Source organism: Alnus glutinosa, chromosome 1 (genome assembly GCF_958979055.1).
Source record: "Alnus glutinosa chromosome 1, dhAlnGlut1.1, whole genome shotgun sequence".
NCBI lineage: Eukaryota > Viridiplantae > Streptophyta > Magnoliopsida > Fagales > Betulaceae > Alnus > Alnus glutinosa.
In genome coordinates this window covers 766130-778374 of record NC_084886.1, presented here as the reverse complement: position 1 = coordinate 778374, position 12245 = coordinate 766130, and the positions used below count along the sequence as shown (strand labels likewise).

The 12245-nt window shown below is 31.0% G+C and overlaps 1 protein-coding gene across 1 annotated transcript; it reads left to right on the top strand.

Moving 5' to 3' along the window:
• The first annotated feature begins 5235 nt into the window (after window positions 1-5235).
• LOC133864006 (protein TIFY 9) lies at window positions 5236-8083 on the top strand. Its single transcript, XM_062300191.1, has 6 exons — window positions 5236-5538; window positions 5629-5794; window positions 5896-5983; window positions 6064-6166; window positions 6369-6426; window positions 7732-8083. Exons 1-6 carry the CDS (start codon window positions 5433-5435, stop codon window positions 7766-7768), a joined length of 558 nt encoding a protein of 185 aa, XP_062156175.1. The 5' UTR covers window positions 5236-5432; the 3' UTR covers window positions 7769-8083.
• The last annotated feature ends 4162 nt before the right edge of the window (window positions 8084-12245 follow it).

Sequence of the window (12245 nt, the reverse complement as noted above, 5' to 3'; positions counted from 1 at the left end):
TTATTCATTTTAATTTAAAACTCATCTCTAGAAGAAAAAAAAAAAAAAAACCAAATAAAACTCTCATCTTTAGCATCATAATCACCACGCTATTCTCCATCATCACCAACACAGTATCACCGAAGAACCATCACAATAAACCAAATAACGATAATGAATAAGCTATGAGCTAAATATCACTCTAAATAAAAATTAAAAAAAAAAAAAAGGGTTGTATTTTCCTTAATGAAATAAACCAGCAATGCATTGGTTTTATATATAGGAGATGAACTCCTTCATTTTCTTTTACAGTACATTGTATTTTTTTTACTGTCCTCTTTTTTTTTCAAATGTTTTTTTTTTTTTTCTCTTTTCCTTACAGTTATGTTCGAACATTTTTCTTACAGTTATTATTTTACAATGATCATTTTGTTAAAACGGTCATTTTTCTAACACAATAATTTTTTAAACTGTCATTAAAGTTCACCACTATTTTGCACCATACTATAGAAAGAGTTGCAATCTTTGAACTGTTTATACTATAGTGTCCAAGTTCGATTAAAATTAATATCATCAATGAAATTGAAAAAAAGCTGTAAATACCAATACGATTTTGATATGAAACGTTTACAACTTTTATACAACTCTAACGACTTTTTTTTTTTTTTTTCTTTTCAAACTAACAATTGGATATCTTTTCATACATGTAGGTTCTACATATCTAATTGTTGTTTTTAAAATAAATTGTTGGAGTTGTATAGAAGTTGTAAACATATCATATCTCAAAGAGATATGTTATTTGCAAGAGTAATGATTCACTACTACTTAAGTATACAACTTTTCACCACCTTGCCTATATTGCAAGTTTGTCTCACCTTAATTTATTTTAAAAAAATAAAAAAACTTAAAAAGTAGTGAGTGACTACCTTGCCACATAGGTAAGGTAGTGAAAAATTATATCTTTGAGTGACATTGAATCATGGAAAATGATGGATTTACAACACCATCACAACAATTATACAACACCCCCTCATATGGGGTGGGGCCCAGTGTGTGGAGCTCACTCCCATGTGAGGAGGTGTTGTGCAATTGTTGTACGTGTGAAGTGTAGGAATCAAAACCCTTGAATCATTACTCTATTTGCAAAACTCTTACACAACAATTGCATAACAATTCTAAATGTGTCCAACATTTAGAATTGTTGTACAATTGTTATGCGGCTAACATATCTCTATCTCCAAATGTATTTTGTATTTGAGATATGTTATTTGTATAACTCTTATACAACAATATCGATGTATCCAACATTTAAAAAAATAAAAATAAAAATGAAAATATTGGACACATCAGCATTATTGTGTAAAATTGTTGTGCAACTAATATATCTCCTTGTATATTTAGGGTGCGTTTGTGATTGCGATTTCGTAGACAATAAGTACGATTTTAAACCAAATCGCAGAACATAAATCGTTTGGGAATTGCGTTTTTAAAAATAGCAATTTGAAAACGCAGAAAATCTGTTTTTTCAAATCGCAGATAAGGTGATGCTTTTTTTAAAACGTATAATTTTAAAGGTAAATTCACGATTTTAAATATTAAACTGCGTTTTTAAAAATCACTTTTTTCAAATCGCATATTTTAAAATCGTTATTTTAAATCGCACTTTTTGAAATCGTAAACCCAAACGGACCCTTAGTAGATAATGGGATGTAAGACTTTTTTTATAATTTTATTTAGCTATTTTAGCTAAAAGTGAGAGATAAATAATCAATTGAGAATGCTTAAAGACTAGTTACAATTACTTATTGTAAATCCCAGTCCTACAAGATTAGGCATATATCAAGAGCAAATTGTGGGAAACAGATATTGAAATGGATAAGGACCGGCTCGTCTCCATTTATCCTTCTCCCAAATTGCAATAATTTAATTGAAAAATAAAATAAAATTGAAGTCCCAAAATAAATAAGAACAAACTTTTAAACCGGAAAAGGTTAATGAACCTCTTGCTCCCTGATTCTATCCTTGCATATATGTAATCAAATAATTATGACCTATTGTTTAGTAATAAGTTGAGAGCCAAAAATATTTGTAATTGTAATATTGGTGTGGAATAATTTTTGGATGTTTATTTTTATTATTATTTTTTAACTATTTTCAATTGTTCTTTTTTAAATTCATGCTTGGCATAAACCAAACTCAATTCAAACCAATTTAATCGATTGGTTACCCTACTCAATTTTCTTTTCAACCCAACTCAAATTTTTTTGAACCCATTTTGTTTTGTTTTTTTTTCACAAGGAAAAACCACTATCACCCAAAAATAAATTTTGTATTATATTCAATTTAATTCACCTTTCCAAACACATTTCTTGAATTTTGTTTTCTAAACCATCCAAAAATTAATTAATTTTTTTTTGGGTATTCACAATTTTGAAAATAGTACAAAAGAATAAAAAAAATTAAAAAAAAAAAAATCATACACCCAAATAAATCCTTAATTGATTTTATAATATTTGAACTGTTCACAATGCAATAATTAAAATGTTTTAGGATGGTGAAGAAGGGTACGTTTTGGAGTTAAATCTTAATCTTATTTCTGAACAATAAAAACATATAAGAAATTCAACGATAGTTCAACGTTTAAAACAAGTATGTTATTTTAAATAACTTAATGATATACCAAATTAGTTATCTATCATCTATTCTATTTTTCTTTTGTTTTTCCTGTGGTATGATCATCTAATTAATTCAGTTAGATATTCTTAAGGTATAGAAAAGGATTCCACCATAATTTCCATATTTTCTAGCTAGAGTTAATGAATAATGACCTTATTCAAATATTTCGAAAAAAAAAAAAAAAAGTTCAACTATAAATTGATCTCTTCAAATTTAAATTGACGTAAATCTAGGCATAACAGGAGGAGGCTAATAGTAACTCGTTTTTCTCTTTCATTTAAAATGAAATGGAGAGGGATTATTTCATAGAAACTGAATTCTTAAGTTCAAATGAATTTTAAATGAGCTTTTCTCATATTTGAAGGGCATTTTTGTCCTTTCTCTTTTTACAGCATCTAACTAACTAACTAAGTATATGTCGTAAATTCGTAATGTTGTATAGATTACCATGTCATTTAAAATCATATGATATTTTTTTTTTCTTTTTCTTTTTCTTTTTTCTTTTTTTTATGAAAAAATCATATGATACCTTGAGCACTATTAAATATTGTAAAATTTAATATAATTTTGAAATGATTTTTCTCAATTTTATTCTAAATATAGACATGATTTTCCCATGTACCCAGAAAAATGAGGACAACCGTATTAATCGTCCTACCTGAATTTTGGGCTACGGTTTTGGGATTCTAAGAGCATGTTAGGTAACAAATTTTTATTATTTTTATTTATATATATTTTAAACATGTTTAGTTTTTTTTTTAGAATTAAAATTTTACTAAAATTTTATAACTTTTATCTAATTTTAGCTCAGGTTTTTTAAATCATCCAAACATAATTTTAAAAAAGAAATTATCTCTGTATTTATAATTTTGAATATAATATAAAGTAATAGAATATGATACAAAAAAAAATCGTGCACCCAAACTATCCCTAACATTTGGAAATTTTTAGCTAATGAATTCAAAAGCCTGGTAAAGTTTGTTCAAAAAGCCAAGACTTAAAAAAAAAAGAAAAAAAAGAACAGAAGAAAAAAAGAAAAAAAGAAAAAGAAGACATTCTGCCCAGTTTCTTGCCGTCCAATCCAAACCTAAAAATAGAACTCTTGATGCCAAATAAACTACTTCATGCAAATGATAATAAAGGAATAACTTTAGAGCATTCTCAAATCTCAACAGCTTTAGTATTGTTTATTTTCTTTCTTATATATAGGAAAAATATATATATATATATATATATATATATATATATATATATATATATATATAAAATCACAAAAAACTATGGTCTTTTAAGTGTTGGGAATTCTATTGTTCCACCTAATTTGTAGGGAGTCAAAAGTGATTCCTATCAATTATTTGATATAAAATATTTATCTTTTTTCTCTTATCTCATTGCTTTTTATTCGAGATTGTGTTGGAATTTTGTGAAAAAATGTAAGGGTAGATATGAACATATATTTGTAAAGAAAGAATATTTAATTAATATATAGAAAGATAAAAAAAAAAAAACTATTGAGGAGTGTATTTGAATAGAAAAATAAAAGTAATTTTATTCTCTAAAATTAAAAAAAGAAAGAAAGAAAGAAAGAAAAGAAGATACTTTGAATGCTTTTAGAAATCAGGCCTCTATCGAAATGTGATTCATATTGTTCAAATTTCAAAGGCTCAAACCGGAAGGAAAAGAAAAAAGAAAAAGAGTAAAGAACTAGTAAAAGCGAGAGACCCATTCAAAAAGCCAAAAAAGAAGTTAGACAAAACACCTTGGAAATTACATATAGCATCTAGAAAAAGCAAGACCAGGAAACGGCACTGCCTACCGGAAATATTACACAAAAAGGAAAATTGTTAAAACCATTTTAATGGGCTTTGGCCAATTGACAAATAACTATTTGAGTTTTAAAAAACAAGTGATAAATCATTTTCTTTGATATAAATACGTGATAAATAATTAATTTAGTACAAATTTAGACCATTTTTTCCATGACTCATTGTAAAATTACAAATCTATTTATTTATTTTAAAAAAGAGTAAAAATAGGATAGTCGGCCAATTGAATTTGAGGTAGTTTAACCACTCTTAAATTCTGACAATGAAAATGGCCGAACCATCTTCAAACCCTTAAAAGAGATGATCAACCACCTGGCTTTATTTTTTTAATTTTTTCTCTTTATAAGGTAAATATGTAATTCCATGATCCTCATTAAAAAAAAAAAAAAATGGCTGAAATTTATACTAACGAAGTTATTTATAGATAGGGAATCATATGGAGTGATGTCAGTTTTTAAAATTTAAAGAGGTAATATACTTGTGAAAGGGTCAAATTCCAAGAACTGATTTAAGGATTTTTCTCAAAAATAAAAGCAAATTTAGGGGCAAAGTTGTCAAACAAGTTAATTTAGTCCACAGCTCCAAATATCTGTCGTAGAAATATTCAACAAATTTAAGCCAGCAATGCAGGAGTCAAACCGGAGTAGCGGAGGGAGAGAGTCGGAGAGACTGGAGCTGGAAAATAAAGCGAAGTTTAGTTGTATTATATTTATATATAAATAAGTTGGACCCTGTTTCTTTTCTTTTGTGTATGACACCTCGTGGAAGACGTGTGGCATTTAGAGCTACAGGCGCTCCCTCTCTCTCTCTGTCGCTCTGTCATTTCTTTCAAATCTCATGTCCCTCGTGACTATCATTTACGGCCTTTTATAACGCTCTCATTCGTTTCAAATATCACCCTTCCTCTTCAACCCAAAACCCAACTCATTCAGCTCCGAAAAGACGAAGAATATGTCGAGGGCAACCGTTGTTGAGCTCGATTTCTTCGGAATGGAGAAAGAGAACTCTTCCAAATCTCAGTTCCAGAAGTTTCTTGATCGCCAGAGAAGCTTTCGAGGTCGGTTTGAACTTTGATTCACAATTTTATTTCTTTGGCTCTCGATATGTGTTATGCATTAGGTGTTGAAGGCTGCGTTTTCTTTTGCAGGAATGCAAAGCGCCATTTCCAAGATCAACCCTCAAGTTCTCAAATCCGTGATTGCCTCCGGTTCTGTGAACCACGGCTGCGAAAGCGGCAATCCGATTCCTTCAAAGATTTCGATTTCGGTGCCTTCGAGTCCGGCTTTACCTGTCTATACTCCTCCTACACTCAGGTACTCAGATAATTTCACATTTATTTTGTTTTTTTCTTTTTTTCCTCTCTTTCTTTCTTTTTCTGGAACCATGGAAATTTTACATTGAAAAAAAATTCCAGGCTTATCCCAGAGAGCCTTTCAGATACAGCACCTTTAACGATATTTTACAACGGGACCGTCTCGGTTTTCGATGCGCCTCGAGACAAGGTTTGATTAATTTAAACCTTTTTTTTTTCTTTTTTTTTTTTTTTTTTTGGGGTGTAATTGGGACGATTGTACATATACAGGCGGAGAACATTTTGAAGCTTGCTCTGGAAAGAACATTCGATTCGATGAAACTTTCAGTTCCTTCAAGCGACCAACAACAGCTGCTCGATACACTAAACGGGGGTTAGTGACACTTATTTTCACTTGTGTTGGAAGTTTTAACTTCGTAATATTGAAGCAACTTTTTTTTCTTCGTCTTTCTTCTTTGGCAATAGTGCTAGAAATGATAATGGGGTAGGCAGGGGTTTCAAAATCATTGCACATAATGCTAACTATGTAGTAATACTTTGCTTCTAAATAAGGGAATTATTGGTGACTATTGCAGATCTACCAATTGCGCGAAGAAAGTCGTTGCAAAGATTCTTAGAGAAACGCAAAGAGAGGTAAACCCCTGTTGGATACTAGCCGTTTCATGCTTTTAAAATCGTCTTCTCTTTATAATTGTGCTTTTGTTCGTGAAATTAGTTTCCAGTGAGCTAATTATTTCTGTCATTAAAACTAATAACACATTTACAAACTTGTTGATGTAGTAAACTTTTAATCACGAAATGGGAATGTTTGATATTTACAATTCAAATTAAAAATCTGTGCAATATTTCAAGGATCATAAATCGTTCAATAAAAGAATATTGTGATCTCTTTCAGAAGACCAAGGTTCACAATTATAATACAAGACTTTTTTTTTTTTTTTTTTTTTCTTTTCTTTCTTTTACTTTAAACTACTAAATTCTGCGAAAAAAAAGTATTTCCTGCAAGGAATTTGATTGAAATTAAAGGATAAAGATTATCATTCAAGGTGATTTTTAGATAAATTTGGAGGAACTATCAGTTATTTCGATCCACCCAATAATCAGAAGAGGGAACAGGATTTGAAGTAATGATTGACTCTACCATATCTTCTATCTAAAAAGGGATATGATATCTTGAATCTACTGTTGAGATATGGATACAAGTGCTAAGATTTACTCATATCTCGCGGTAGTTGGGATTATCTTAGTAAACAGTTTCCTAGTTTAAGAATAATACCCATTTTAATCCCACATTGTCTAAATTTAATTAGCCTTATTTTGGTACGTAACAATATCAATATGGAACATCTTAAATAAAGGATTCACACGGACTATTATTAGAAATACAACTGGTAAATGTTTAGACTTCTCTACTTGTAATCCGTAACTTGGATAGAAATTCTCTATTATTAGAGATCTCCTACAATTGTTTGTTGCCGGATAATTCTGAAAGACGCCCCCGATAGGTTCACCTTCCTTGGGCGGGAATTGAACCGATCCTGAGGCGGGAGTCTCACAATTACATCAAGTTTTCTACAATCCAAACAGGGAATCCCGATCCCGTTAACCCAATTGTTGGCCGGACAATTTAAAATTTATTTGGATAGGTTGTTCCGGATGGACTCCCTTTCTATGTACCGTTCAAATTACTGGTTATTTCAATTCATAATCAATTGCTGGAATTCTCATTCCGTAAATGATGCACGCGGTTGTTGACTGGGGTTGCCATGCCGACCTGAGATGACCATGATTATAGACATTTTCTATTCACGGCAAAGTTATTTGTCCTTATTTTTTTTTTGGGGTAACGTTTAGTGTCTTATAATATATATATAAGAAATTGCATAACAGGGATGTTCCGCGTAAAATGAATAACACGTGGATTTGATATTTCTGCAGGTTGACTTCGGTTTCGCCGTATGCTTGTTGCACCTAATACGCGTTTGACAGGAGATGGCTATAACACAAATAGTTGTAAAATGCTTATGTCCTCCAAGGATTTAAGCTTTATTCTAGTAAAAGCTTTATCCTCTTAAGACAGATGGAGTGCCAATAGAAAAGCTTGGTAGGGGACCACGGAGGTGGTTCACGTTTTTAGTAATGACTAATGGGTGTTGTATGTCTTTGACAATTCCGACTGGTGTTATTATTATTATTATTCGCTGCCTCCTTCCTCTAGACCTTCGTATGGTCGGCTATCCATGTGGGCTTTTGAAGCCATTCGTTTATTATTTATCAAGTTATTTTATTATTGGTGGTGTCACATGTATATTAACCTTTTCTTTGTACTTTAGATTGAATTCCGTATGATTTAATCCATACCTTAAATTGTATTGGATGCGTCGTTTCGTCCATGTCGTGCAATAAAGTTAAGCTCAAGTATTCACGGGAATTTGCCTTTTGGTCTGCGGGTGGAACATCACTTTCATGATAGACTTGTTTTTACGCTTTGATAAAAATATGTTTATATTATGGTATTCAAACAAGAAACGTGGAAAATTTGATTAGAATAACTTTTTACTAGAGTATAAGAAATGAAGATAGGATTCCCTGCTAACTTTTCAAATAATTATTTTATGATTTTTTGTCACGTAGGATAATTGTGTGAAAAGTTGGTAAGAATTATATTTTTAAGAAATGTGTGAAAAAACTAGTTAGCCCAAAACGTAATTTTGAAAATCCTAGACCCCCCCTCTTTTTTTTTTTTTTTCTTTTTTTTTTTTTTTTTTTTTAATTAAAAAACAAAAACAAAAACAAAAACTTCTTACTACTTCTGATCTTCGTCATTTTTGTAATCATACCTTTAAATTTTAAAATTATCAATTTATTGTAACCAAGTTTGCAATATTAATTATCCTTTGACTCTAAATTGACATTTTTTAAAGGTTAAGGATATGATTGCAAAAGTGATAAAAGAAGAGGGGTAGTAAGTGATTTTTTTTTTTTTTTTTTTTTTAACCAAAAGCTTTATAACCAAACACTTCAAACTACACTCCAGTAAAAACTAGAATCAATGTTGCAACAAACCCACCTAATTGCTAAAAAAGTAGCAAACCAGCAAATTCAAGCTCAAAACATAGCAACACCAACAAACAAACAAAACACAACCAAACCTACACAAACCAGAGAAAAACCAAAAAATTAGATCAGCGGCAGTGAACCATTCGACCTGAAAATTTGACCATTACTCTAGCTCTAACCTCCCACCGAATCTTGGAGATAATTTGCTCTTTAGTTCTAAGGGTTTTACCATGAAGAATAGCATTCTTTTGAAGCCATAAATGATAAACAGCAGCCCCCAAGCATAGTTTTCGAACACAGCTCACCATATTATTGCCCTTCAAAGCTACAATACTCCAAACAACAATCTCATCCCAATCAGATGGATAGTTACTCACCAAACACTCACTCATAAGAGACCTCCAAATCCTTTTACTGAAACTACATTCAAAGAAAAGATGGCTTTGACTCTCCATGGAAGTTCTGCAAAAAAGACATAAGCTATCACCAACAAGACAATCACACATCTTCTCTCGGGTAGTAATAGCTTTATGGAAAGCTAACCAAAGAAAGAAAACATGCATGGGAATAACAGAAGCAAACCAAACAATGTTATACCAATCAACCACAGGATATCTAATCCTCAGTTTGTCCCAAGTCTTTGCATTAGAAAACTGACCAGACTTTGAATCCCAAATGGCTTGATCAAGACCTCCCAACTCCACCTCAGACAAGCGACTTTGGATAGCAACAATAGCATCAGACCTAGCACTAGGCCAATACCAAGATCCATTTTTAATAATTGAATCCAATTTCGGTCCAATACCATGGCCAGCATCATAAACAGTTCTCTGTCCATAGACATTAATCAAACACTCAGTCGGATGCCAATTGTCATACCAAAGAAAAATCTTCCGGCCATCACCCACCTTATACCTAATAAATCCTCTAGCAATATCCTTAAGTTTGAGGATTTTTCTCCAACACCAAGAAGCATTTTGAGGGACGGAGACCTGCCAAAAACTCCTCCCTTTGAAATTTTCCTTTAAAAAAATTATTATTAGCAATGGAATATGAGATCTTCTCCTTCAGAAAGAAAAAGAAAGGAATAGGATCCTTTCCATATTTCAGGAATTCACCATTCACGTCCGTCTGGGTTTTGTTTAAATGTTATTTAAAATTTTTAAACAGGGTGACAACACATATATCATTTGGTAAAATATAATTTAAACTATAAAAAAAAAGTTCATATTCAATTAGCAAGGGTGAAAGACATTTCATGGGCAAATTTCTGTGGGCAACCTTTTGAAATATATAAAATAAGGATTGGACAGATATTGAATTCGTTTTTGGTAGGCTGAACGTGGGGAAGCTTGAGACTTGAGTGTTATCTCGTCCAAACGTGATTATATGTGGGGTTGAAGTTTTCTTATTTGTGGCTTAAATATGTTCTAGTGCGGTCGTTGACATGTAATTCTGTCACGTGAAAAACATTACCAACCCATGAAGGTGTGGGTTAAATTTCTCAAGTTAGGTCAGGTCCATCAGATTTCTTATGTCAATTATTAGGCCCTCGAACAAACTTTAATTGAACAAAAATATTGTGTAGTTAAGTGGACGTAACTACTATCTTGCCAAAACGTGTGAAAATTAAGTGGGCCTACGGCAATATTGTATTGTATTATATTATTTTTTATTGTATTTAAAATTACGAATACCGATAATTTTTTTTTTTTTGAAATTATATCTAAATAGTTTAGATAACTTGAGACAAAATTGAAAAAATTAGATAAAATTTGAGTAGATTTTAAATTTAAAAGATTTACTCAATCATGTTTTCCAAAAGTAATAAAATATAATAAAAAAACATTGATTACCCAAACATGTCCTTAGACTATTATGAGATATGCTATTCATTCTTTTTTTGTCCTTCTCCTCATCCTTTCACTTTTTGGATGAGCAGTTTATCTGAAAAGAGTACTTCTCCATGACACACTTATAATTTTAATAATTACAAGTATGCCATGGAGAAGCCTTAGAGAGATGAGAGAAGAGCGTAAAAATTCAATAATAATTTTAAAAAGTAAAAAGATAAGAGAAGAAAAAAATAAAATAAAAATCATTTCTCAACTATTATAGATCGGTGAGGACCACCGTGGAGTCTAATCCAACAAATTTTATTTTATTTTTTCCTTTTTTTAAAAACTTTATCAAACTAAACCAAATTTTAAGTTTACCAAACCAACCCTAATTTTCTTTTACTTTTTTTTGGCAACGCATGTGGAGCCTTAGACGGTCAAAAGTTATGTACGAACGAACTGAATAGAGAATGAATAGTAGCGAACTAAAATTTGTATTTGAATGCTTTGCCAAATGGGGCCCATTGAGGTAGAGAAAATGGGGAGGTTGAAGGCCCAACTAAAGCTTTATAAGCGAAGTCCAACACCACCAAGGCCAATCTCTGCAGCCCAAAGAACACCTTGTTCTGTTTGGCACTTCGGCTAGGCTGGGTTAAAGCTCAATTGGAGTTCAATTGAACCAATAATTTAATAAAGGAAAGAAGAAAAAAAAACATTTTAATCTTTTGAAGTAGTACTATTTTTTGATTTTGCCTCCAATATTTAAAAATTGGCAAAATACTCCCATCAAGTTTCTGAAATTTCTAACGACTGTTCTTAGATCTGAACGTCCCCAAAATGCCCCCAAGTCCACATGTTGAGTTCCCAAAATTTGACTATTTATATTTTTTTAAAAAAATAGAAAAAAACAAAAAAAGATTGGGGTGGCCCGTGGCCGTAGCTACAAATTTTTTATTTATTTTTGGGTGAAATAAGGGCATTTTAAACTTTTCATGTCTTAAAAACTCGTGCACTGCACATGGGCATTCTTCCGTTAGAGAAGAGGGTGTTCTTCCATTAGAGAAGACTAAAGTTGCTAACGGATTAATTACATTGAAATTTCAAAAATTTGATTGGGGCACATAATCAGTTTCTAAACATTAGAGGAGAATAAAAAAAGTGGTACAACGGGATAAAAATCATAAAATGTATAGGAAAAGCTAATCAATTAGATAAATCATAAGTTCCTGTCAAGAACTTAGAAGTAGAATAAATGCAAATATGTTGACGTTTGTGTTGAAAAAATAATAGGTAAAATAAAAACAATACTTTCTATTTACTTAGAATGAAGATGCTAGGTTTCCAAAATTTATCTAAAACATTTAGGCTATCCAAATTCATCTTAAATAAGATTCACATAAAAATTCAAAAATTCAAAAAAAAAAAAAATCCCAATCCCCATACAGTTTGGGGGATAATAAATTAAATAAATAGGTAATTATTAAACGGAATTGATATTTGACACAAAATTAATAACCTACGTTCTGAACAGATCTATGACTCTCAGATCCAATT